This window comes from Salvelinus alpinus, chromosome 30 (assembly GCF_045679555.1).
Source record: "Salvelinus alpinus chromosome 30, SLU_Salpinus.1, whole genome shotgun sequence".
Taxonomy (NCBI): Eukaryota; Metazoa; Chordata; class Actinopteri; order Salmoniformes; family Salmonidae; genus Salvelinus; species Salvelinus alpinus.
Genome location: NC_092115.1, coordinates 43715983 through 43742932, shown reverse-complemented (window position 1 = coordinate 43742932; position 26950 = coordinate 43715983). Strand labels below are relative to the sequence as shown.

At 45.5% G+C, this 26950-nt stretch overlaps 1 protein-coding gene across 1 annotated transcript in view; it reads right to left on the bottom strand.

Annotated features, from left to right (window-relative positions):
• LOC139559581 (myomegalin-like) overlaps positions 1-19403 on the bottom strand; it is an 86041-nt gene extending 66638 nt beyond the window's left edge. The window contains exons 1-4 of the mRNA XM_071375696.1: positions 19185-19403; positions 4299-4357; positions 3446-3513; positions 58-168 (exon numbers count right to left, since the gene is read on the bottom strand). Of these exons, the coding sequence (XP_071231797.1) occupies positions 58-168; positions 3446-3513; positions 4299-4357; positions 19185-19231 (285 nt within the window). The 5' untranslated portion in view covers positions 19232-19403. The remainder of the gene's footprint in view (positions 1-57; positions 169-3445; positions 3514-4298; positions 4358-19184) is intronic.
• Between the last annotated feature and the right edge of the window lie 7547 nt (positions 19404-26950).

The window sequence follows — 26950 nt, the reverse complement described above, 5'->3', positions numbered from 1 at the left end:
CTATTTCAAACGGGATCAACGACAGGCAGTCTGTATTAATGTGTGCCAGTTACTCACCGTGCGGTAGACATGGTCGCTGCTGTCCTCGTACTTCTGCTGGATCCTTTCCTCCAGGAAGTAAATGCGGAGCTTGAGGCTGAAGTTCTCCTTCTTCAGGTCATTGAGGTGCTGCGAAAGAGTACGGTGACCGTTAGACATGTCCCTTAGACACAACGGCAACCCGCAGACATGTCCCTTATACGTCAGAGAATACGGTACCCATTTGACATGGCCGTATTACAGGAAAATACGTCAACCGTAAAAAAAAATGTATATGGTAAACGTTTGAGATGTCCGTGATATAGATCAGAAAGTCCGGTAATCGTTAGATATGCTATGTCTTCTTCCCGGTGGGCATAATATGTCAGTCATCGGTCTTGCGGTGTCAAGTGAAAAAACAATGGGAGAAAAAAAATAACAAACCAAAAAACACTACAAAAGTGGCTTCATGACCTCTTGGAAGCCACAGCGAATCCAAACACACACACGAACGCTAAAACACACAGACACGGGAATGTTGTTGGGCCGTTTAGCGACGCAGAGGGCTACTCCGCGGCCCGGGCGTTCAGAGCTGTGGCCATGGCGGCTCCATGGTGGGTTCTGGAGAAGACGGGCCGAACACAGGAGCTTATTTTACTGACACAGACATGCCTGGAATCTCAGACAGCCAGGAGAGAGGGAGAGGGCGAGGGGGAAAGATAGAGAGAGAGAGAGAGAGAGGGGAGAGCGACTGTGGCGGGGGCAGTAATATGGGATGGCACGTACTTGTGACATGTAAGGCGATCATCCCAGAGAGAGGGAGAGATAGAAAGAGGTAAATAGGAAGAGGTGCTAGGTGGTCTGAATGATCGTACATATTCTCTCTCTGCCCCCCCCCCCCCCGCCTTACTCTGTGTAAACTTTAAAGCACATGTGAATGACCAGCTGAAACTCTGTACCCTGACAACATCAATCTTATGTAACATGTCAGTCAACGTAAACATTATACTGTACCTTCCTATCCCACACTCTGTCCATTTGTCAGTCTATCTGCGCACAGGTACATTGTATCTTAGGCCTGAGTCATAAATTGAAAACTCCCTTTTCACGTAGATCTACAATTGACATGAATGTATGATACACAGTGGTTTGAGTTACACACAGATTTCATGTTCGGACACGTAAACGGACTGTTGGGATGGACAGATACACTAGAGCAGGGGTGTCAAAGTCATTCGGCCTTCACCGAGGTCCGGAGTGCCACACTGATTTAAAAATCTATATTTCTGCCTGTACCCCTCTGAAGACACCAGATAGGTGTTGGTAATATGGTGACGGCCTTCGCCTCTTAAACAATACCAATCATATGCATGTAAGCACATTGTGTACAAGGGCACACACTTTAAAGGAGATACACGTCTATTTGTCATTGGCATTGCAGGTATTCATAAGGTAGGCCTAAACAATGACTCGCTGGCTTTTTTAAGGGTGTTTCGTTGGCTATACACGGACTCCCAGACTGATTGCCTGGGTACCATCATCAAAAGTCAACAATGTCCCTCTGCAGATTCAGTGACAGTGTCCGTTAATGCTTCGAGTTACAAACAGTTTCTTACATAATTCACCAGAGACACGGGCTAGGCACCAAAGCTTATTTAACCACAACGTAACACGAGGAAGACATAACTGCTGCGTGTTTAAAAAACAACAACACACACGTGGCGAGTTGCCGGGCCGAATTAACTCCCACCACACACTGGACATTTACTCGTCGACTGGGGGGGTACAACAGCCACGAGGGCATGCCCTCGCCCTCACACAGTCACTTCCCCTCACACTTCCTCTGATCAATCAACCCGTGCATCACGGTTGACAACTCCACGGTGTCCCCCTCCCAGAGTGCAAAGAACCTCGGCGTGACCCTGGAGAACACCCTGTTCTCCGCAAACATCAAAGCAGTGACTCCCACCTACAGGTTCACGCTCTAGAATGGCGATAGGCAACTTTGATGGTGGTGTGGGGCCCACGAAAACATCTGAACTCATCATGAGAGGTGGCAGTGGCTCACGGGTCTGCATACCCACATCCATACATGCAGTCATGTGTTGGGGGGGGGGGGGGGGGCATCCTTGCAAGCAAAACATTTTAGCTGCATCCCTCTTGACAAAGGAGGGACAAAAATAAATTTTGAGTTCCTTTCATGCAATTCTACTCTTTTTGCCATGGGGCGGAGAGAATGATTTGCAGTTTTACAGTGTGTGTGTGTGTATGTGTGTGTATGTGTGTGCGAGCATGCTTATATGTACACTGCATGCCTGTGTGTGTATTTATGTGTGAAGGTGTAACTTCCTAAAGAGGCTAACGTCGGTGCCCATGAAAGAGATGGTTGCGTTGGGTCGCAACCCCTCTTTTGGAGTGGAACCTCTGCTTTCGTGAGAAGCTGGCTGCACATCCCATTTTACCAGAGAGCAGCAAAGCCTCCAGAATAGCATTAAAGGAGGAGCATCTACATTCTATAAACTGAATGGTTCGTGCATGACTCCCACTAGTAAGCTATTTTGATTTGGAATGTGTTTGAACCATGGACTGTTGATCAAGTGATTTTGAGATTGATGAGAGAAAAGAGTTGGGGAGGGGGAGAGGTCGGGAATTAGAGAACGAGTGATGTGTGGAATAGAGTGAGTGACAGAATGGGGGGGGGGGGGGGGGGGGGGTTGGAATGGGAGGTAAAGTAGATCAGATGGAGAAGAGTGAGGAAGAAAGAACGGTGTGAGTGGCAGACAAACCGGTGTTCATATCACATGGTGTGGCATCAAATCAAACGTTTTTTAAATTTATTTAAAAAAAAATTGAATTTAAAAAAAAATGTGTTTGGCATGAATTCAGGGTCTAGAAATAGTCTTCTTTGTGACTTTGAGACAGATTATACGCTCTATAACTGGGACATGCTTTAGCCCGAGGCATGCTGTGGAGAAGAAGCTGTGTTGGGTATGTTCCATCCCTCAGACAGTTTCCCCAGAACAAGTGCTTTAGCCAGGAATCTGAGCAACAACAAAGACTTTCCAACATTACACGTACACGATCGGAATGGCCGACCTGACCAGGAAAAACCTATCGCTAGGATTCAGAGTTTTTCCTGGTGAGGTCACGTGGTTAGGAAGAACGCGGGGTCTTTTTAGTTATCGTTTTCCCCCCAGATTTTCGTTGTGTAGACTGTTGTTTTCGTAGACTGAATAATTTACTTTAACATCCAGGCTCTTGCAACAGCAGCTGGCCTACTTGATCCGCTCCTCGCAGGCTTGTTTTCAGTCTGCTTCATTACAGTACATTTTGGGCCCACACGATGGAGACAACAAGTTAACACAGTGAGGATACAAAAGGTTTTGCGCATTGAATTATGCCCCGAAAGAGAAAGAGGAGAGCTCACCTGTTCAAACTCTCTCAGAGTGTGAGGTTGGAGAGGAGGAGAGTTGTCTGTTTTATCACGACATACATCTGCATCGAGAGAACATAAGAACCATTTTCAACTTCTTTAGTACATGGTAATTACGGTTATCACATAGGCAGGTAAAATTGCTATTGCAGTTTAGTCACATACTTACTACTTTACCCTGCAACTGTTTCAAGTTTCAGTTTCACGTTTTAATGTCCCATGCACAAGTACAGTGAAATGTCTTTCTTGCAAACTCAAAATCCAACAATGTAATAATCAATTAAAATGTAATACCAGAAAAAACACATGAGAAATAAGAAGAAATATGAACACAACAAGTCAGTAAGAAATCTATATAAAGGGTCAGTTCCAATACCATATTTACAATGTGCAGGGATACTGGAGTGATGAAGGTAGATATGTATAGGGGTAAGGTGACTAGGCAAGGATATAAGATGAACAGAGTAGCAGCAGCTTGTATGTGAGTGTGTGTGTGTGTGTGTAGAGTCAGTATAAATGTATGTGCATATTATGTGTGAGTGAACAGATGATGGAGTGAGTGTGCGTGTTTGAGTGTGTAGGGCCCTGTGAGTGTGCATAGAGAGGTCAATAAAGATAGAAGGTTAACTCAGATAGTCAGTGTAGCTATTTTGTTAGCTATTTATCAGTCGTATTGCTTGGGGATAGAAGCTGTTCAAGAGCCTGTTGCTGTCAGATTTGACGCACCGGTACTGCTTGCCATGCGGAAGCAGAGAGAATAGTCTATGGCTTGGGTGGTTGGAGTCTTTAACGATTTTCCTGGGTCAAAGCTTTGGGACAATCAGGAAGTCAAAATAAAAAGGGTTACCTGTCATGTGACCTGTACTCCTGGATGAGGACTCCTCGGAGTGGGACACGGTGAGTAGCCTACACACACATAAACAGACACACACATATTTAACTAGAGTGGCTCTGTGGTCAATATTGCTTCACAGAAGTAGATAATTTTTTTAGCATACTACATACATTGTAAAATGGAACAAGAGGGAAAGGCAAAGAAAGGAAGAGGCTCCCCTTTATGATAACAGTACCCCCATTAACACATCTATGGGAGAGTGGGGGAGTCACACAGTGGGGGAGAGATTCGGGGGGGGGGGGGGGGGGGGGTAAAGGATGAGGGTGTGGGAGGTTAGGGGGTAGGGTGGCAGACACATGGGGTCAGAGTTTAAACCTATCAGGAGTTCTCACCGCTGCATCCAGCTACTCCCCAAAAACGAACACCACACAGCTGCTGCTTTCAGTGTGTCATACACGCAGCCCCCCCCCCCCCCTCCCCTCCACACACTAGCCACGATCCCATTGTGATGCGGGAAGGGGGGGGGGTGATCTCAATAAAGATAGAGGGGTGAACTAATTAAAGACAAAGCTCACAGCCCCACTGGGTTTTAAAGCTGCTAACTTTTCAATGAGGGATATCCTGTCCTTATTAGCCAAAGCCAGGAGGGACTGAACCAAACAGACACAGAGTAAAGGAGAACCATACATTGCTGATCACCTCTTCAGTTCTATATTTGACTAAGTCTATCTCTAAAATCGTATTTTTTTAATGCGGTACCTAACCTTTTCTGATATTAATACCATAGCATTGTTGCCTTTATAATATTTTTTTTATTTCACCTTTATTTAACTTGGCAAGTCAGTTAAGAACACATTTTTATTTACAATGACGGCCTACCAAAAGGCAAAAGGCCTCCTGTGGGGACGGGGGCTCGGATTTAAAAAAAAAATATATATATATATAAAAAATATAGGACAAAACACACATCACGAAAAGGCCTAACAAGCAATACAATAAAAGTTACAGCAAGTTTACTAAAGAAGAATGAACTGCCGCACATGCCACAGTTCTATGATTCTATGCCATAGACTGTTCCAGTTCTATGATTCTATGCCATAGACTGTTCCAGTTCTATGATTCTATGCCATAGACTGTTCCAGTTCTATGATTCTATGCCATAGACTGTTCCAGTTCTATGATTCTATGCCATAGACTGTTCCAGTTCTATGATTCTATGCCATAGACTGTTCCAGTTCTATGATTCTATGCCATAGACTGTTCCTGAAAAAGTTTTTGGACAGCTGAGTAGCTGATATCCGATTAGTAAGATTTAAAAAAGAAATAAATGATTTAACCTTTATTTTAACTTGGCAAGTCAGTTAAGAACAAATTCTTATTTACAATGACGGCCTACCAAAAGGCCTCCTGCGGATATAGGACAAAACACGCATCACGACAAGAGAGACAACACAACACTACATAAATAGAGACCTAAGACAACAACATAGCATGGCAGCAACACATGAAAACATAGCATGGTAGCAACACCACATGACAACAACATGGTAGCAACACAACATGGCAGCAGCACAACATGGTAGCAGCACAAAACATGGTACAAACATTATTGGGCACAGACAACAGCACAAAGGCAAGAAGGTAGAGACAACAATACGCGAAGCAGCCACAACTGTCAGTAAGAGTGTCCATGATTGAGTCTTTGAATGAAGAGATAAAACTGCCCAGTTTGAGTGGTTTTTGCAGGTCGTTCCAGCCGCTAGCTGCAGCGAAGTTAAACGAAGATGTGTGCGCTTTGGGGACCTTTAACAGAATGTGACTGGCAGAACGGGTGTTGTATGTGGAGGATGAGGGCTGCAGTAGATATCTCAGATAAGGGGGAGTGAGGGTTTTATAAATAAGCATCAGCCAGTGGGTCTTGCGACGGGTATACAGAGATGACCAGTTTACAGAGGAGTATAGAGTGCAGTGATGTGTCATATAAGGAGCATTGGTGGCAAATCTGATGGCCGAATGGTAAAGAACATCAAGCCGCTCGAGAGCACCCTTACCTGACGATCTATAAATTACATCTCCGTAATCTAGCATAGGTAGGATGGTCATTGTTTAAAGATTTTTAAATACTGGCGGGTCTGTTGTCAAAAAGTTGCTTTGATATTGTTAGTTTTGAGTTTCTGAATGAAAACTGGAATTGTGGGTGATTTTCATTCAGCAAGGGATTAAGAATATTTTCTTGCTAGTTGCACCATAGTTTAGACTCCTCAGCACGACCAGTGCATGCTGGACACTATGGATAATAATCACGAAAGCCAGCTCTGTCTACTGGTAAGTGAAGCAACACATTGCTTGCAAATGTGCATAGCCTACCCGTGGGTGATTAGCCTATAGCCACGGGAAGTAGGGATGCCCCTTGAAAAATCAGAATTTTAAATAAAAGATAAAAAAATTGTGTTTTAATATTTTTTTCACAAAAGTAGTGCACTGGGCCGACTTTTCCAGGCAAGTGTTTGCACTGAAAGAGGTCAAGCAGATAACGGCACTATCGTTGGACAGCAAAAGGCTGCCTTTATAGTTGAAATTGTCTATGCAAATTAGAATTACATTTTACTGCTGTTCATAGCTCACTCAACTAGTAAATTATAATTTTACAATAAAGTAGAGTAGCCTACATGCTTGTAGGCTACAAGCAAAGGAGAACACCAGCTTCTGATACTGACTGATCAAAGGGTGGCTGGCCTAGCTGCCGCTTGAGGACTCTGATAGATCACATTATTACTTCTTGCCTGGGTTTGTTTACATTTATGTCTTGCCTGGTTTTGTTTTGTCTCCCGACAGTTTGACATTGCATAAACACAAATGACATAAATGAGACATACTGAGTCTGGCTTTAACCATAACCACAACCCTTACCTTTTATTTTATTTATTTATTTAACCTTTATTTAACCAGGTAGGCAAGTTGAGAACAAGTACCTGCTGGAGTGCTTGCTACAGGTGGGTGCTGCTATGGTGACCAGCGAGCTGAGATAAGGGGGGACTTTACCTAGCAGAGTCTTGTAGATGACCTGGAGCCAGTGTGTTTGGCGACGAGTATGAAGCGAGAGCCAGCCAACGAGAGCGTACAGGTTGCAGTGGTGGGTAGTATATGGGGCTTTGGTGACAAAACGGATTGCACTGTGATAGACTGCATCCAATTTATTGAGTAGGGTATTGGAGACTATTTTGTAAATGACATCGCCGAAGTCGAGGATCGGTAGGATGGTCAGTTTTACGAGGGTATGTTTGGCAGCATGAGTGAAGGATGCTTTGTTGCGAAATAGGAAGCCAATTCTAGATTTAACTTTGGATTGGAGATGTTTGATGTGAGTCTGGAAGGAGAGTTTACAGTCTAACCAGACACCTAGGTATTTGTAGTTGTCCACATATTCTAAGTTAGAACCGTCCAGAGTAGTGATGCTGGACGGGCGGGCAGGTGCAGGCAGCGATCGGTTGAATAGCATGCATTTATTTTTACTTGTATTTAAGAGCAGTTGGAGGCCACGGAAGGAGAGTTGTATGGCATTGAAGCTCGTCTGGAGGGTTGTTAACACAGTGTCCAAAGAAGGGCCAGACGTATACAGAATGGTGTCGTCTGCGTAGAGGTGGATCAGAGACTCACCAGCAGCAAGAGCGACATCATTGATGTATACAGAGAAGAGAGTCGGCCCAAGAATTGAACCCTGTGGCACCCCCATAGAGACTGCCAGAGGCCCGGACAACAGGCCCTCCGATTTGACACACTGAACTCTATCAGAGAAGTAGTTGGTGAACCAGGCGAGGCAATCATTTGAGAAACCAAGGCTATCGAGTCTGCCGATGAGGATGTGGTGATTGACAGAGTCGAAAGCCTTGGCCAGGTCAATGAATACGGCTGCACAGTATTCTTTCTTATCAAATTAACATTAATAAATTAACATTAATAGTCGTTTCTTTTAAAATATAATCTTCTAACTCACACCAAAATCTTCTGACATAAGAACAGTCCCAAAATAAATAGTCAAGAGTTTCTGGATCACAACCACAAAATACACATTTGTTATCAAAATCTATCTTGAATCTGTGTATAATAAAGGTCTTTACAGGGTAGATTCTATGAATGAGTTTGTATGATGCTTCTTTCACCTTATTAGATATACAATATTTACCAGATAACAACAAAACTGTCAGGTTTTGGCCAAGACTGTTCGGGTTTTGGTCACTAGATGTCCCCATTGCACCTTTTTTGTACCTTTTGTTTTTCTTGCTCTTATTATTGTTTGCACCTGTAGGTCATTCCCTTGTTAGTATTTAAACCCTGTGTGTTCCTCAGTTCCTTGCTCAGTGTTTGTAAGTTAGCACCCAGCCCCAGCCCAAGCCTTGTTTTATTCAGATATTTCTCTTGTTGGATTTTCCAGAGGTTCTCTGGTTTAGTTATTGTGTATTATTTGAGTAGTCTTTTGAGGTTTGTTTTTCCCTGCTGTTTTTTACCACTTTGTGGAGTTTCTTTTGTATTTTGGAGGATTTCCATTTTGTGCCTTTTGGCTTTATTTTTGGACATTGTGGATTTAGTTTCTTTGCCTGAAGATTTTGTTCTTTAATTAAACCACCATCTCTAGTACTGCTGTGTCTGCCTCATCTTCTGGGTTCTGACGATTATTAGTGACTGTTTCTCGCACCGGGTCCTGACAGAAACAATGAGCCATTATAATGAACCCAGAGGCAGCCAGTACCCAGGATCTTTTTTCCATGCTGTCCCACCACGAGGGGACTGTCCAACGCCACGAAGCTGCTCTGGTTCAGCAAGAGGCCTTAATGGCTAGACATTCTCAACTTCTGTCAGAGATGCTGACTTCCATAAAGCAGATTTCGGATCGACTTTCCCCGGCAACCGCTTCTGCTCCAGTTCATCAGATGGACACAGTGTCCAAAGAAGGGCCAGACGTATACAGAATGGTGTCGTCTGCGTAGAGGTGGATCAGAGACTCACCAGCAGCAAGAGCGACATCATTGATGTATACAGAGAAGAGAGTCGGCCCAAGAATTGAACCCTGTGGCACCCCCATAGAGACTGCCAGAGGCCCGGACAACAGGCCCTCCGATTTGACACACTGAACTCTATCAGAGAAGTAGTTGGTGAACCAGGCGAGGCAATCATTTGAGAAACCAAGGCTATCGAGTCTGCCGATGAGGATGTGGTGATTGACAGAGTCGAAAGCCTTGGCCAGGTCAATGAATACGGCTGCACAGTATTCTTTCTTATCAAATTAACATTAATAAATTAACATTAATAGTCGTTTCTTTTAAAATATAATCTTCTAACTCACACCAAAATCTTCTGACATAAGAACAGTCCCAAAATAAATAGTCAAGAGTTTCTGGATCACAACCACAAAATACACATTTGTTATCAAAATCTATCTTGAATCTGTGTATAATAAAGGTCTTTACAGGGTAGATTCTATGAATGAGTTTGTATGATGCTTCTTTCACCTTATTAGATATACAATATTTACCAGATAACAACAAAACTGTCAGGTTTTGGCCAAGACTGTTCGGGTTTTGGTCACTAGATGTCCCCATTGCACCTTTTTTGTACCTTTTGTTTTTCTTGCTCTTATTATTGTTTGCACCTGTAGGTCATTCCCTTGTTAGTATTTAAACCCTGTGTGTTCCTCAGTTCCTTGCTCAGTGTTTGTAAGTTAGCACCCAGCCCCAGCCCAAGCCTTGTTTTATTCAGATATTTCTCTTGTTGGATTTTCCAGAGGTTCTCTGGTTTAGTTATTGTGTATTATTTGAGTAGTCTTTTGAGGTTTGTTTTTCCCTGCTGTTTTTTACCACTTTGTGGAGTTTCTTTTGTATTTTGGAGGATTTCCATTTTGTGCCTTTTGGCTTTATTTTTGGACATTGTGGATTTAGTTTCTTTGCCTGAAGATTTTGTTCTTTAATTAAACCACCATCTCTAGTACTGCTGTGTCTGCCTCATCTTCTGGGTTCTGACGATTATTAGTGACTGTTTCTCGCACCGGGTCCTGACAGAAACAATGAGCCATTATAATGAACCCAGAGGCAGCCAGTACCCAGGATCTTTTTTCCATGCTGTCCCACCACGAGGGGACTGTCCAACGCCACGAAGCTGCTCTGGTTCAGCAAGAGGCCTTAATGGCTAGACATTCTCAACTTCTGTCAGAGATGCTGACTTCCATAAAGCAGATTTCGGATCGACTTTCCCCGGCAACCGCTTCTGCTCCAGTTCATCAGATGGACACAGTGTCCAAAGAAGGGCCAGACGTATACAGAATGGTGTCGTCTGCGTAGAGGTGGATCAGAGACTCACCAGCAGCAAGAGCGACATCATTGATGTATACAGAGAAGAGAGTCGGCCCAAGAATTGAACCCTGTGGCACCCCCATAGAGACTGCCAGAGGCCCGGACAACAGGCCCTCCGATTTGACACACTGAACTCTATCAGAGAAGTAGTTGGTGAACCAGGCGAGGCAATCATTTGAGAAACCAAGGCTATCGAGTCTGCCGATGAGGATGTGGTGATTGACAGAGTCGAAAGCCTTGGCCAGGTCAATGAATACGGCTGCACAGTATTCTTTCTTATCAAATTAACATTAATAAATTAACATTAATAGTCGTTTCTTTTAAAATATAATCTTCTAACTCACACCAAAATCTTCTGACATAAGAACAGTCCCAAAATAAATAGTCAAGAGTTTCTGGATCACAACCACAAAATACACATTTGTTATCAAAATCTATCTTGAATCTGTGTATAATAAAGGTCTTTACAGGGTAGATTCTATGAATGAGTTTGTATGATGCTTCTTTCACCTTATTAGATATACAATATTTACCAGATAACAACAAAACTGTCAGGTTTTGGCCAAGACTGTTCGGGTTTTGGTCACTAGATGTCCCCATTGCACCTTTTTTGTACCTTTTGTTTTTCTTGCTCTTATTATTGTTTGCACCTGTAGGTCATTCCCTTGTTAGTATTTAAACCCTGTGTGTTCCTCAGTTCCTTGCTCAGTGTTTGTAAGTTAGCACCCAGCCCCAGCCCAAGCCTTGTTTTATTCAGATATTTCTCTTGTTGGATTTTCCAGAGGTTCTCTGGTTTAGTTATTGTGTATTATTTGAGTAGTCTTTTGAGGTTTGTTTTTCCCTGCTGTTTTTTACCACTTTGTGGAGTTTCTTTTGTATTTTGGAGGATTTCCATTTTGTGCCTTTTGGCTTTATTTTTGGACATTGTGGATTTAGTTTCTTTGCCTGAAGATTTTGTTCTTTAATTAAACCACCATCTCTAGTACTGCTGTGTCTGCCTCATCTTCTGGGTTCTGACGATTATTAGTGACTGTTTCTCGCACCGGGTCCTGACAGAAACAATGAGCCATTATAATGAACCCAGAGGCAGCCAGTACCCAGGATCTTTTTTCCATGCTGTCCCACCACGAGGGGACTGTCCAACGCCACGAAGCTGCTCTGGTTCAGCAAGAGGCCTTAATGGCTAGACATTCTCAACTTCTGTCAGAGATGCTGACTTCCATAAAGCAGATTTCGGATCGACTTTCCCCGGCAACCGCTTCTGCTCCAGTTCATCAGATGGACACAGTGTCCAAAGAAGGGCCAGACGTATACAGAATGGTGTCGTCTGCGTAGAGGTGGATCAGAGACTCACCAGCAGCAAGAGCGACATCATTGATGTATACAGAGAAGAGAGTCGGCCCAAGAATTGAACCCTGTGGCACCCCCATAGAGACTGCCAGAGGCCCGGACAACAGGCCCTCCGATTTGACACACTGAACTCTATCAGAGAAGTAGTTGGTGAACCAGGCGAGGCAATCATTTGAGAAACCAAGGCTATCGAGTCTGCCGATGAGGATGTGGTGATTGACAGAGTCGAAAGCCTTGGCCAGGTCAATGAATACGGCTGCACAGTATTCTTTCTTATCAAATTAACATTAATAAATTAACATTAATAGTCGTTTCTTTTAAAATATAATCTTCTAACTCACACCAAAATCTTCTGACATAAGAACAGTCCCAAAATAAATAGTCAAGAGTTTCTGGATCACAACCACAAAATACACATTTGTTATCAAAATCTATCTTGAATCTGTGTATAATAAAGGTCTTTACAGGGTAGATTCTATGAATGAGTTTGTATGATGCTTCTTTCACCTTATTAGATATACAATATTTACCAGATAACAACAAAACTGTCAGGTTTTGGCCAAGACTGTTCGGGTTTTGGTCACTAGATGTCCCCATTGCACCTTTTTTGTACCTTTTGTTTTTCTTGCTCTTATTATTGTTTGCACCTGTAGGTCATTCCCTTGTTAGTATTTAAACCCTGTGTGTTCCTCAGTTCCTTGCTCAGTGTTTGTAAGTTAGCACCCAGCCCCAGCCCAAGCCTTGTTTTATTCAGATATTTCTCTTGTTGGATTTTCCAGAGGTTCTCTGGTTTAGTTATTGTGTATTATTTGAGTAGTCTTTTGAGGTTTGTTTTTCCCTGCTGTTTTTTACCACTTTGTGGAGTTTCTTTTGTATTTTGGAGGATTTCCATTTTGTGCCTTTTGGCTTTATTTTTGGACATTGTGGATTTAGTTTCTTTGCCTGAAGATTTTGTTCTTTAATTAAACCACCATCTCTAGTACTGCTGTGTCTGCCTCATCTTCTGGGTTCTGACGATTATTAGTGACTGTTTCTCGCACCGGGTCCTGACAGAAACAATGAGCCATTATAATGAACCCAGAGGCAGCCAGTACCCAGGATCTTTTTTCCATGCTGTCCCACCACGAGGGGACTGTCCAACGCCACGAAGCTGCTCTGGTTCAGCAAGAGGCCTTAATGGCTAGACATTCTCAACTTCTGTCAGAGATGCTGACTTCCATAAAGCAGATTTCGGATCGACTTTCCCCGGCAACCGCTTCTGCTCCAGTTCATCAGATTCAAGTGCCCCTGGCAGTTAACCCCCTGGCTGAACCTCGTCTACCGCCTCCCCAACGGTTCTCAGGGGATCCGAGTGTTTGTAAGGGGTTTTTCACCCAATGTTCTCTCTCCTTTGAGCTGCAACCATCGTCGTTTCCCACCGACCGGTCCAAGATAGCATATATCATCACCCTGCTGTCGGGAAAAGCCCTAGCCTGGGCTACTGCTGTGTGGGATGCCCAAAGTCCCTGCTGTGCCAGCTACTCTACCTTTGCTGAAGAATTCAAGCGAGTGTTTCAAGGTCCTACCAACGGCCCTGACTCAGCCAAACAGCTCCTGACTCTCCGCCAAGGTCGGCGCAGCGTGACGGACTATGCCATCCAGTTCCGCACTGTGGCAGCAGCAAGTGGCTGGAACGACGAGGCGCTCACAGTGTGTTTTTTGAAGGGTCTTTCTGACACCATCCAAGATGAACTGGCCACTCGGGAACCACCGGACAACCTCGAGTCCCTTATCAAGTTGGCTTCACGCATAGACCAGCGTCTGAGAGAGAGAGAACTCAACCGTAGACCGCTCACCCTAGCTCCTATCGGTTCCAGCTCCGAGTCTCCACCTTTATCCTCGCTGGCTCCACCAGAACCCATGCAGGTTGGACGCATCTCCCAGGCTGAGAGAGACCGCCGGATGAGGGAGCGATGCTGTCTATATTGCGGCAAACCGGGCCATTTCCGCTCCACGTGTCCCGGGCTCCAGGGAAACGCACTCTCCCGTGCAGGCCTGGGAGGACTGTAACGGGAAACATAACCTCCTCCCATCCATCCAACTCCCGCCTGCTCATTCCAGTTACCCTTTCCTGGGACGACCACGAGTTTTCTCTTCAAGCCTTGGTAGACTCTGGAGCCGCAGGTAACTTCATGGATGGGGTCTGGGCGAAAGAGAATGGCGTTCCTTCTGAACCTCTGAGTGACCCCATAAGGGTTACTACGTTGGATAGAAGCCCTTTGGGATCTGGACTTGTTACTCGTGCCACTACCCCCTTGCGACTTTCAGTTTCCCAACACCAGGAAGTGATGAACTTTCATCTGATCTCCTGTTCCGAGTTCCCTCTCGTCCTTGGTTATCCCTGGCTTCACAGCCATAACCCTCACATCGACTGGTCTGTGGGCACTATCAAGCAGTGGGGTCCTACGTGCCAAGCCACTTGTATCTTCCCGAGTTCCCCGAGTTCCCCTTCCGAGTCTCTAGAATCCATCGACCTGTCCCGAGTTCCCGAGTGTTACCATGACCTCAAACTGGTATTTAGCAAACAGAGGGCCACCAAACTACCACCCCATAGACCTTACGATTGCACCATCGACCTGTTTCCGGGGACCTGCCCTCCTCGGATCTTTTCCCTTTCTCCTCCCGAACGAGCTGCTATGGATACCTACATCAAGGACGCTCTGGCAGCAGGCCTCATGCGTCCATCTACCTCGCCGGCGGGAGCAGGGTTTTTCTTTGTGGCCAAGAAAGACGGTGGATTACGACCTTGCATCGACTACCGGGGACTCAATGCCATAACCGTCCGTAACCGCTACCCCTTATGGCCACAGCCTTTGAGCTGCTCCAGGAAGCAGTTGTCTTCACTAAGCTTGACCTGCGGAACGCATACCATCTTGTGCGGATCAAACCCGGGGACGAGTGGAAGACCGCTTTCAACACGCCTACTGGTCACTACGAATACTCGGTGATGCCCTTCGGCCTGACCAACGCTCCGGCTGTGTTCCAAGCGCTCATAAACGATGTGCTTAGGGATATGCTTAACATCTTCGTGTTTGTTTACTTGGATGACATCCTCATCTTTTCGAGCTCCCTTCAAGAACACACTAAGCATGTCAGACAAGTGCTCAAACGCCTCCTAGACAGCCATTTGTACGTTAAGCCGGAAAAGTGTGAATTCCATTCCTCTCGAGTACAATTCCTGGGATTTATAGTGGAACCCGGTCGAGTCCAGATGGACCCCAAGAAGGTAGGGGCGGTAGCGGATTGGCCCACCCCCAAGTCCGTTAAGGAAGTTCAGCGTTTCCTGGGCTTCACCAACTTTTACCGCAAGTTCATCAAGAACTTCAGCTCGGTGGCAGCCCCTCTCTCAGCTGTAACCAAGGGTGGCAAGACAAGGTTTCTGTGGGGAAGAGAAGCTGAGACGGCCTTCCAAGGACTCAAGCAGCGCATCCTCTCTGCTCCCATCCTGACACTACCAACGGCGGATGAACCTTTTGTGGTGGAGGTAGACGCATCAGAGGTTGGGGTTGGAGCTGTCCTGTCTCAGAGGGGTGAAGACAAGAAGCTTCATCCTTGCGCCTTCTTCTCTCACCGGCTTACCCCGGCCGAGAGGAATTACGATGTGGGGGATCGTGAACTCCTAGCGGTTAAGATGGCATTGAAGGAATGGAGACACTGGCTCGAGGGGGCTTCTCAACCGTTTCAAGTGCTTACGGACCACAAAAATCTGGAGTATATCCAGCAGGCGAAGCGGTTGAACTCCAGACAAGCTCGATGGTCTCTTTTCTTCAGCCGATTTCAGTTTATCCTCACCTATAGACCCGGGTCGAAGAATCTCAAACCGGACGCCTTGTCACGAATCTACTCTCCTGCCATTCGAGAAGATACTGACATGACTGTCCTTCCGGCCGCTAAGATCGTGGCTCCGATCTCGTGGCAAGTGGAGGATACCGTGAAACAAGCTCAAGCCATCGAACCGGGCCCTGGAGGAGGTCCTGCTAATCGGTTGTTTGTTCCCAAGGCAGCAAGGTCCCAAGTCCTTCTGTGGGGGCACTCCTCTCGCCTCACCTGTCACCCGGGCGTAGGTCGCACCTTGGAGTTCATCCAGCGTAAGTTCTGGTGGCCCACCATAAAAGAAGACGTTGCCACTTTCGTCAAGGCCTGTTCCGTGTGCTGCCAGGGCAAATCTTCTCACCTCCGCCCTCAAGGACTCCTTCACCCTCTATCTATTCCCCACCGACCCTGGTCCCATATCTCGTTGGACTTTATTACTGGCCTTCCTCCGTCCCATGGTAATACTACGATCCTAGTCATCATCGACAGGTTTTATAAGGCGGCCAGGTTTGTTCCCTTGACCAAATTACCTTCTGCCAAGGAAACAGCTGAGTTGGTGATGAACCATGTGTTCCGAGTCTTTGGGATTCCGCAAGATATGGTTTCCGACAGAGGTCCCCAGTTCGCCTCAAGGTTTTGGAAGGCCTTCTGCCAACTCATAGGGGCCACGGCCAGTTTATCTTCAGGGTACCATCCGGAGTCCAATGGCCAAACTGAGAGGATGAATCAGGAGCTGGAAACCACCCTCAGATGCATGGTTTCCAACAACCCGTCCACATGGTCATCATTCATTGTTTGGGCCGAGTACGCGCACAACACCTTGTGCTCCTCCTCCACTGGTATATCCCCGCATGAGTGTCAGTTTGGCTATGCGCCTCTATTGTTTCCGGACCAGGAGGCAGAAGTCAGAGTGCCTTCAGCCTCGAGGTTCATCAGACGCTGTCGGCTTACGTGGAAGAAGGCACGTCTTAATCTTCTGCGTTCCTCTCAGCAGTACCAACGACAAGCCAACAGACGTCGCCGTCCCGGTCCTACCCTGTACCCCGGCCAGAGAGTATGGCTCTCAACTAAGAATTTACCACTACGGGTGGAGTCTCGCAAGCTGTCCCAGAGGTTCATCGGTCCCTTTAAGATTGCCAGGAGAGTCAATCCCGTTACTTTTCGCCTGCACTTACCCAGATCCCTTAAGATCAATCCAACATTTCACATTTCTTTATTAAAACCTGTTGTTTTTTCTCCCCTTATCCCGGCAGGCAGACCTCCCCCTCCGCCCCGTGTCATCGGTGGCCAGTCGGCTTATACCGTCCACCGGATACTGGATTCCCGCCGGGTGCAGCGGTCCTGGCAGTATCTGGTGGACTGGGAAGGCTACGGTCCCGAGGAGCGCTCCTGGGTTCCTGCCAAGGACATACTTGACCCTGACCTCATTCGTCAGTTCAGGACCCTCCACCCTGAGAAGGCTGGTAGGAACGTCAGGAGCCGTTCCTAGGAGGGGGATTCTGTCAGGTTTTGGCCAAGACTGTTCGGGTTTTGGTCACTAGATGTCCCCATTGCACCTTTTTTGTACCTTTTGTTTTTCTTGCTCTTATTATTGTTTGCACCTGTAGGTCATTCCCTTGTTAGTATTTAAACCCTGTGTGTTCCTCAGTTCCTTGCTCAGTGTTTGTAAGTTAGCACCCAGCCCAAGCCTTGTTTTATTCAGATATTTCTCTTGTTGGATTTTCCAGAGGTTCTCTGGTTTAGTTATTGTGTATTATTTGAGTAGTCTTTTGAGGTTTGTTTTTCCCTGCTGTTTTTTACCACTTTGTGGAGTTTCTTTTGTATTTTGGAGGATTTCCATTTTGTGCCTTTTGGCTTTATTTTTGGACATTGTGGATTTAGTTTCTTTGCCTGAAGATTTTGTTCTTTAATTAAACCACCATCTCTAGTACTGCTGTGTCTGCCTCATCTTCTGGGTTCTGACGATTATTAGTGACTGTTTCTCGCACCGGGTCCTGACAAAAACTTTGTTCCAGTTCACTTGTCCTAGGGCTGCATTCCAGTACATTTTAGCAGAGGGAATAGTAACATTTTGACAGTTTCCTTATATACATGTGTTTTTGGGGAAGAACATTGTTTGCATCAAATCCATCAGCTAGTTAACTTTTTTACGACCAGCACTGTCCAGAGCTTGGGGAAAGGCAGCACTGTCCAGAGCTTGGGGAAGGCAGCACTGTGCAGAGCTTGTGGAAGGGCAGGTGCGCGAGACAACTTTACCAGCATCATAGCAATACGTATCGATTAATCGTTGTGACATATGAAATACGAGTGATAGTGTAATCAATGTGTAATAACTAAGTAAAAAATGTATGTGGGTGTTAAATCATTATGTGATGTGCAGTCATATTCAGGTCCTGATTGGTCAACAAGCTTATTTGACACGTCAAATAGTGTTATTTGACATCTTTGTTGACATGTAAAGACTCAAACGACGTTCCATACATAGCATCCAAATGTTGACTCTATTGCACGTCTCAAGGTGTCATGTGACTGGCAGGCTGTTCTATTTGATATCGGTCAATTCCCTTGCTCTGACGTTGCGTGCATCAACCAATGGTTGCGTGACACGTTTCAACGGTGTCATCGACTGACAGATTGCTATAACATATGATGTGGATTGCTGATATTTAAAATATCTATACAGGTGTTCTAAGATCTGGCAGGCATCGGCAACTCCTGGGCAGAGGAACGCGCCAATAGCCATCTGTCCAACATCAAACGATGTATGAGTAAGTAAATGTATCGAAAACCGTCCAAATCCTCTTCAGGTACTTGTTTTTCTAAATTACTTCTCTTTTTTTGTGTGCTATGAAGCGCTTTGAGATTTTTTGAAAAGCGCTATATAAATGGAATGAATTATTATTAAATAAATATTACATGGCCTAATTAATGGCCTAAATTGTATAGGCTATAGCTTGGACACACGAGTTTATGACAGGGTGTTCTTATTTCTACAAAATATTATCTCCACATAATGATCCCAATATTAAATGTACATGTAAATATACACGCCAGAAAATGTTGGTCGGTTTGTAAATGTTTAGGGGATCATGCAAATTTGCTGTCAACACCATAATAATAAAGGCCTTGTAGGCTATGTAAATCGCGCGGATAAATTATCGCAAGCTGGTTATTGTTGAGTACACAATTCCAGTTGATATTTTGGATTTTACCCTCAACGACCATTGTAATTGTGAAACGGCCACCTTGGAAATTAAACCTTTATTCCGATAACAATAATATTAGACTGCATGCTATTCAATCATGCCACCATTCACATTCTCAAGCCCGAATCATAGAACGAGATTTTTACCTTTCAGACTCGCTCCAGGTCTGTTCTGGCGACGAGGTCCAATCCATATATTCCGTCAGTTAAAGGGTAACCTTACGGGGAAACCCGAGCATATCATCCTGCCATTAAAGGTTTCGATAAAAACACGACATGTTTGTAATGGGTTCTCCAACCATTACTGCGTTTGGAAGAGGCTGCGCGCCTTGAAATGTACCAAGGAGGCTGCGGGGGGTGGGTATTGTCATACACACGACCCTCTACACCCCTCCTCCAGCTCAACATAAAAGTCGCAGTGTTGCCTCGAATGTTTCTAAGGTGTCTATGGGGTTTAGGAGAATATGATTTTTTAGATAGAATGTCTGACAACAAGAATTTTCAGAATGGGCTACATATTTTTTGAATGGGTAGATACAGTCAGTGGCGACCCGTCATTCAGGGCAGGTGGAGGGTTAGCTAAAACTAAAAAAATATATATATATCGTTTTTTGTTGTTGCCTGTTTTGCATGTTATTTTGGAATTAATACCTGTCACATTTCTGTTTGCAAACAATGTAAATAATAATAATAATTGAGTTAATAAAGCTGCCTACAAACATCATCTCTTTTTTGCTTTCTTGAGTTAGGCAGCACCAAAATGCGGGTGTTTCAGCCTGGCTCAGTCCTTTCTGTGGTGGTGGGGCAGCCAGCGGAATATACGGAGCGTAGAAGTTGGTAACGTTCTCGTTTTGCACCGTGATTGGCTCAGTGTTCTGTCACTCATGGGGACACCACCTCAGCAAAATCTACCGGGAGAGCTGAAAATTCAAGCCCCTTGGCTGCTGCCATAGATTTACATTAGAAGTGCCCATCCAGAAAGGCTCACGGTCATTGGCCACAGATAAAATTATGTCAAATTACATTATATCTACCGTAGCTTTGATTGGATTGATCATGTCAATATCATACTTTCAAAATCTTAGCTAGCAAGCTAGCACTCATCATCATACTGGTAGATCCTTTTTAATCCTTGTCATATGAAGATGAATAATTTAGAGAAACTAGATAAAACGTATCGGTGCACATCAGCCATTGGACATAAACATTACACAACAAGTTGGAAATCGCATATTCAACAATGAGTGGTTTGGATGGAATCAGTGGCTACCTGCAAACATTGCAAAGCATTCACTAGCCTGCTATTCAGTGGAGTGGGTGTGTGGTCCACGTCTGGGTTAAAGGGTCTCGTTTCCAAGCTTGAAAGGATAAACATTCAACACCATGGGAATTGGCCATGCTGTTAATCCAAAATGACTTCTGCCACTGTCAAAACAACTGTAAACTCGGAACTGGGAAATCTCAGACTTTAGTGAATTCAAGACAACTGGGAACTCTGAAAAAACACGAGCTCCGACTAGGAAAATATGTTTTGAACAGTCATCCAACTTGGAATTACAAGTCGGGAACTCAGGCCTCTTTCTAGAGCTCCAACCGGAAGATCACTGACGTCATGATTCAATCTTGTGGTTCCCAGTTGTCTTAAAAGCACCATCAATCCAGAGAATTACAGACTTTGATGACAAAGTTTGATGACAAAACTTGCCCACAAAGGAAAGCTCACCTTCCTGTTCAAGTGAGCACAGCACAACAAGGTGAGTTCAAAAATGTGTTGTATGCTGCTGCATAAATGATGTAGTATGCCAGGGAGATATGTATACTGTAGCTAAGAAAGTAATACTAAGTGTATCTTGTGTAGTAAGCTGTCAGTAACCCATGTGCTTCACCTTAATAATTTGGTCCCTTGTCCCCTCATAACTTAGCCTTCTGTTTTGACTTTGTGGTGCACATGTAGCCTATAGCCTGTTTTAGAGAAATTTAATAATTTCTCTAAGCTTTCATTGTTTGCATATATGCCCCCGTTATTTATCATACGGTTCTGACTTGGTGTACAGGGAGAGTACTGTAAGAACGGCCAATGTTCTGAATTCTGGCGCTGTACATTTCAAAAGTGTTGAACAAATAGTTATATTGACTACGTCCATCCTAGCTCACTCATTAATGTCTTAATCGAAATTACGGATTGCCTCTTATCCGCTCGTCATCCCCTTTTGGCATAGTTTGTACATCTCAATTGTTAGTAGAAACCACATTTGCTTAAGCAAGTCAGCCACATCAGCTATGTTTTTTTTAAAGGCAGTAAATGAGGCTGAATTAACTGTTTCGCTGCCAGACAAGGCTCCGCTAATAGCCAGGTGTAGCAGTGGTAAGGTGCTGGGACTGCTGTTGGGACTCTGCTGTTGGGACAGCTTTAGGTAGGCCCTAACAGTTTGTGTGCACTGTTTGTCACTGTTATAGTGCAATTAATGTATTGTTTAGTGTTGTGTTGTGTAGTGGCTTTACTGGCATGCACCTAATAACATTTTGGGGAGTTTGTCAAACCAAGATTTACATGCTAAAATCGCCACTGGATACAGCAAGCCTACTGTATTTATGTGATGATTCACTGTTCTCTTTAGCCTGATTTTCAAAAAGGTTTAGACCAAATGTCTTACTTCAAATTTGATAGGTGAATGTAGCTCAGGTAAAAGAGAACACAGAAGACCAGGGGCAACTCTGTAACAATCAATTATTATGGAGTTTTGAGAAATGTGTATTGTGACTGTTTTACTGTTTTGTTATTGGAATAATGTGAATTATGCACATGTGTGATACAGAATAGCTTACCTGTGTTACTGTGTGTGTAAAATAATGTTGAGGTACATAATGTGTATGGTCACCTAGAATGTCATGGGTGTAAATGAGTTGTAATGTCCCTAAGAGGCACTAGATGTCCCCATAAGCTTTACAATTACTGTTTAACCAGCAACCTAGTATGGGCTACTGTATTGTGTTTGAATACTACAGTAATAACTCTAAAATGTCAACCATTAGAAGTTAAAGAGTCCAACATTAAAAACATACATCCAGTGAAAAATATCTGATACAATCTTGACACAAGCTGTAGATCTGTACAGTTTGTGTCCTTTCAAGTGTCTGTGGGGTTTCAGTTCAGACTTGAAATATTGTTTTGTTTATCAGCTGTGTCACCAGAAAATTGTGATAGTGCTTTAGATGGGTCACAGACAAGCTAAAAAAAAGTGTATCACATCAGTTAAAGTCAGGGCTCCGGGCAGCCGAGCGGAAATGGAGGAAAACTCGCCTCCCTGCGGACCTGGCATCCTTTCACTCCCTCCTCTCTACATTTTCCTCTTCTGTCTCTGCTGCTAAAGCCACTTTCTACCACTCTAAATTCCAAGCATCTGCCTCTAACCCTAGGAAGCTCTTTGCCACCTTCTCCTCCCTCCTGAATCCTCCTCCCCCTCCCCCCCCCTCCTCCCTCTCTGCAGATGACTTCGTCAACCATTTTGAAAAGAAGGTCGACGACATCCGATCCTCGTTTGCTAAGTCAAACGACACCGCTGGTTCTGCTCACACTGCCCTACCCTGTGCTCTGACCTCTTTCTCCCCTCTCTCTCCAGATGAAATCTCGCGTCTTGTGACGGCCGGCCGCCCAACAACCTGCCCGCTTGACCCTATCCCCTCCTCTCTTCTCCAGACCATTTCCGGAGACCTTCTCCCTTACCTCACCTCGCTCATCAACTCATCCCTGACCGCTGGCTACGTCCCTTCCGTCTTCAAGAGAGCGAGAGTTGCACCCCTTCTGAAAAAACCTACACTCGATCCCTCCGATGTCAACAACTACAGACCAGTATCCCTTCTTTCTTTTCTCTCCAAAACTCTTGAACGTGCCGTCCTTGGCCAGCTCTCCCGCTATCTCTCTCAGAATGACCTTCTTGATCCAAATCAGTCAGGTTTCAAGACTAGTCATTCAACTGAGACTGCTCTTCTCTGTATCACGGAGGCGCTCCGCACTGCTAAAGCTAACTCTCTCTCCTCTGCTCTCATCCTTCTAGACCTATCGGCTGCCTTCGATACTGTGAACCATCAGATCCTCCTCTCCACCCTCTCCGAGTTGGGCATCTCCGGCGCGGCCCACGCTTGGATTGCGTCCTACCTGACAGGTCGCTCCTACCAGGTGGCGTGGCGAGAATCTGTCTCCTCACCACGTGCTCTCACCACTGGTGTCCCCCAGGGCTCTGTTCTAGGCCCTCTCCTATTCTCGCTATACACCAAGTCACTTGGCTCTGTCATAACCTCATATGGTCTCTCCTATCATTGCTATGCAGACGACACACAACTAATCTTCTCCTTTCCCCCTTCTGATGACCAGGTGGCGAATCGCATCTCTGCATGTCTGGCAGACATATCAGTGTGGATGACGGATCACCACCTCAAGCTGAACCTCGGCAAGACGGAGCTGCTCTTCCTCCCGGGGAAGGACTGCCCGTTCCATGATCTCGCCATCACGGTTGACAACTCCATTGTGTCCTCCTCCCAGAGCGCTAAGAACCTTGGCGTGATCCTGGACAACACCCTGTCGTTCTCAACTAACATCAAGGCGGTGGCCCGTTCCTGTAGGTTCATGCTCTACAACATCCGCAGAGTACGACCCTGCCTCACACAGGAAGCGGCGCAGGTCCTAATCCAGGCACTTGTCATCTCCCGTCTGGATTACTGCAACTCGCTGTTGGCTGGGCTCCCTGCCTGTGCCATTAAACCCCTACAACTCATCCAGAACGCCGCAGCCCGTCTGGTGTTCAACCTTCCCAAGTTCTCTCACGTCACCCCGCTCCTCCGCTCTCTCCACTGGCTTCCAGTTGAAGCTCGCATCCGCTACAAGACCATGGTGCTTGCCTACGGAGCTGTGAGGGGAACGGCACCTCAGTACCTCCAGGCTCTGATCAGGCCCTACACCCAAACAAGGGCACTGCGTTCATCCACCTCTGGCCTGCTCGCCTCCCTACCACTGAGGAAGTACAGTTCTCGCTCAGCCCAGTCAAAACTGTTCGCTGCTCTGGCCCCCCAATGGTGGAACAAACTCCCTCACGACGCCAGGACAGCGGAGTCAATCACCACCTTCCGGAGACACCTGAAACCCCACCTCTTTAAGGAATACCTAGGATAGGATAAAGTAATCCTTCTCACCCCCCCCTTAACCCTTAAAAGATTTAGATGCACTATTGTAAAGTGGCTGTTCCACTGGATGTCATAAGGTGAATGCACCAATTTGTAAGTCGCTCTGGATAAGAGCGTCTGCTAAATGACTTAAATGTAAATGTCTTGTGAGAAAACTCACATGGTTTCTCTGGTTCCTCTCTATTATTTCAATTTCTAGGTCCACTCCTGTCTGGCTGCCACGTATGTCTCCATTTATGTATCTTCCCAAAAAAACATGCGGGGTCCGGTACGGGGCGGGCGTGGCTCATTCAGGTTACCATTGGAGATGACCCAGATGGCAGGGGTACGTTGCTTCCCCTCCATGACCTGCTCCTTGATGTCCTCTACCGTGCAAATCTCCTCCAGCTCTGATTTGGTGTCTGGAAGCCAGTCAGCCATGAACCTAGCACGTCCTTGGCCTCACACACGTTCACCGTCACCTCTGGCTGCTCCCCGAACGGGACGGGAAGTGGGGGAGGGACGTGAGGCAGAACTATGGGGTCAGGTGTTGATACATTGACAGGTGTTGCAGGTGAGCACTGTGAGGTTGATCGCATGTGTTTATAGGACTTATAGTTTTGAAATCGAAGTGTATCTAATGAATATACAATGGTAGTTTACAATATATGTGTTGCTTAGAAAATGGCACCCAGAGGGCATCAGAGTTTAACTAACAACTCCAATCTTAAAGCAATTTCATGTGGAGCAGGAACCACTGACTAGCTGCATTTAGCTATTATCAAGCAGTGGGGAACCGTCATGGCCCTCTATGCAGAGAGGGCCTAAGGATAGATACAAATCTGTATACATTTTTATACACTGCTCCAAAAAATAAAGGGAACACTAAAATAACACATCCTAGATCTGAATGAATGAAATATTCTTATTAAATACTTTTTTCTTTACATAGTTGAATGTGCTGACAACAAAATCACACAACAATGATCAATGGAAATCAAATTTATCAACCCATGGAGGTCTGGATTTGGAGTCACACTCAAAATTAAAGTGGAAAACCACACTACAGGCTGATCCAACTTTGATGTAATGTCCTTAAAACAAGTCAAAATGAGGCTCAGTAGTGTGTGTGGCCTCCACGTGCCTGTATGACCTCCCTACAACGCCTGGGCATGCTCCTGATGAGGTGGCGGATAGTCTCCTGAGGGATCTCCTCCCAGACCTGGACTAAAGCATCCGCCAACTCCTGGACAGTCTGTGGTGCAACGTGGCGTTGGTGGATGGAGCGAGACATGATGTCCCAGATGTGCTCAATTGGATTCAGGTCTGGGGAACGGGCGGGCCAGTCCATAGCATCAATGCCTTCTTCTTGCAGGAACTGCTGACACACTCCAGCCACATGAGGTCTAGCATTGTCTTGCATTCGGAGGAACCCAGGGCCAACCGCACCAGCATATGGTCTCACAAAGGGTCTGAGGATCTCATCTCGGTACCTAATGGCAGTCAGGCTACCTCTGGTGAGCACATGGAGGGCTGTGCGGCCCCCCAAAGAAATGCCACCCCACATCATGACTGACCCACCGCCAAACCGGTCATGCTGGAGGATGTTGGAGGCAGCAGAACGTTCTCCACGGCGTCTCCAGACTCTGTCACGTCTGTCACATGTGCTCAGTGTGAACCTGCTTTCATCTGTGAAGAGCACAGGGCACCAGTGGCGAATTTGCCAATCTTGGTGTTCTCTGGCAAATGCCAAACGTCCTGCACGGTGTTGGGCTGTAAGCACAACCCCCACCTGTGGACGTCGGGCCCTCATACCACCCTCATGGAGTCTGTTTCTGATCGTTTGAGCAGACACATGCACATTTGTGGCCTGCTGGAGGTCATTTTGCAGGGCTCTGGCAGTGCTCCTCCTGCTCCTCCTTGCACAAAGGCGGAGGTAGCGGTCCTGCTGCTGGGTTGTTGCCCTCCTACGGCCTCCTCCACGTCTCCTGATGTACTGGCCTGTCTCCTGGTAGCGCCTCCATGCTCTGGACACTACGCTGACAGACACAGCAAACCTTCTTGCCACAGCTCGCATTGATGTGCCATCCTGGATGAGCTGCACTACCTGAGCCACTTGTGTGGGTTGTAGACTCCGTCTCATGCTACCACTAGAGTGAAAGCACCGCCAGCATTCAAAAGTGACCAAAACATCAGCCAGGAAGCATAGGAACTGAGAAGTGGTCTGTGGTCACCACCTGCAGAACCACTCCTTTATTGGGGGTGTCTTGCTAATTGCCTATAATTTCCACCTGTTGTCTATTCCATTTGCACAACAGCATGTGAAATTTATTGTCAATCAGTGTTGCTTCCTAAGTGGACAGTTTGATTTCACAGAAGTGTGATTGACTTGGAGTTACATTGTGTTGTTTAAGTCTTCCCTTTATTTTTTTGAGCAGTGTATATTCAAATTTGTCATTTTGTTTTCATTGATTCAATATTTTTTGGTCTTAATTGTAATGAACTTCCTATTGCATTTCTTCAGTTCGTGTTGGAAAAAGAAGGGTTCATTTCCAAGAGAAAAAAATATCCAATCTGATTTTTTTTTTCCTAGTCTCTTGGTAGAAATAATCTAGCTGGGCTCAACTCTCATTAGCTAGGCCCTCAGGCTTTGAATAGAAGGCACCAGCCAACGTCATTGACACTGACTTCTGATCTCATCGTTATGTACTCAATGTCTGACTTTGAGAGTAAGAGCCTGGCTGATCTGTTCCACT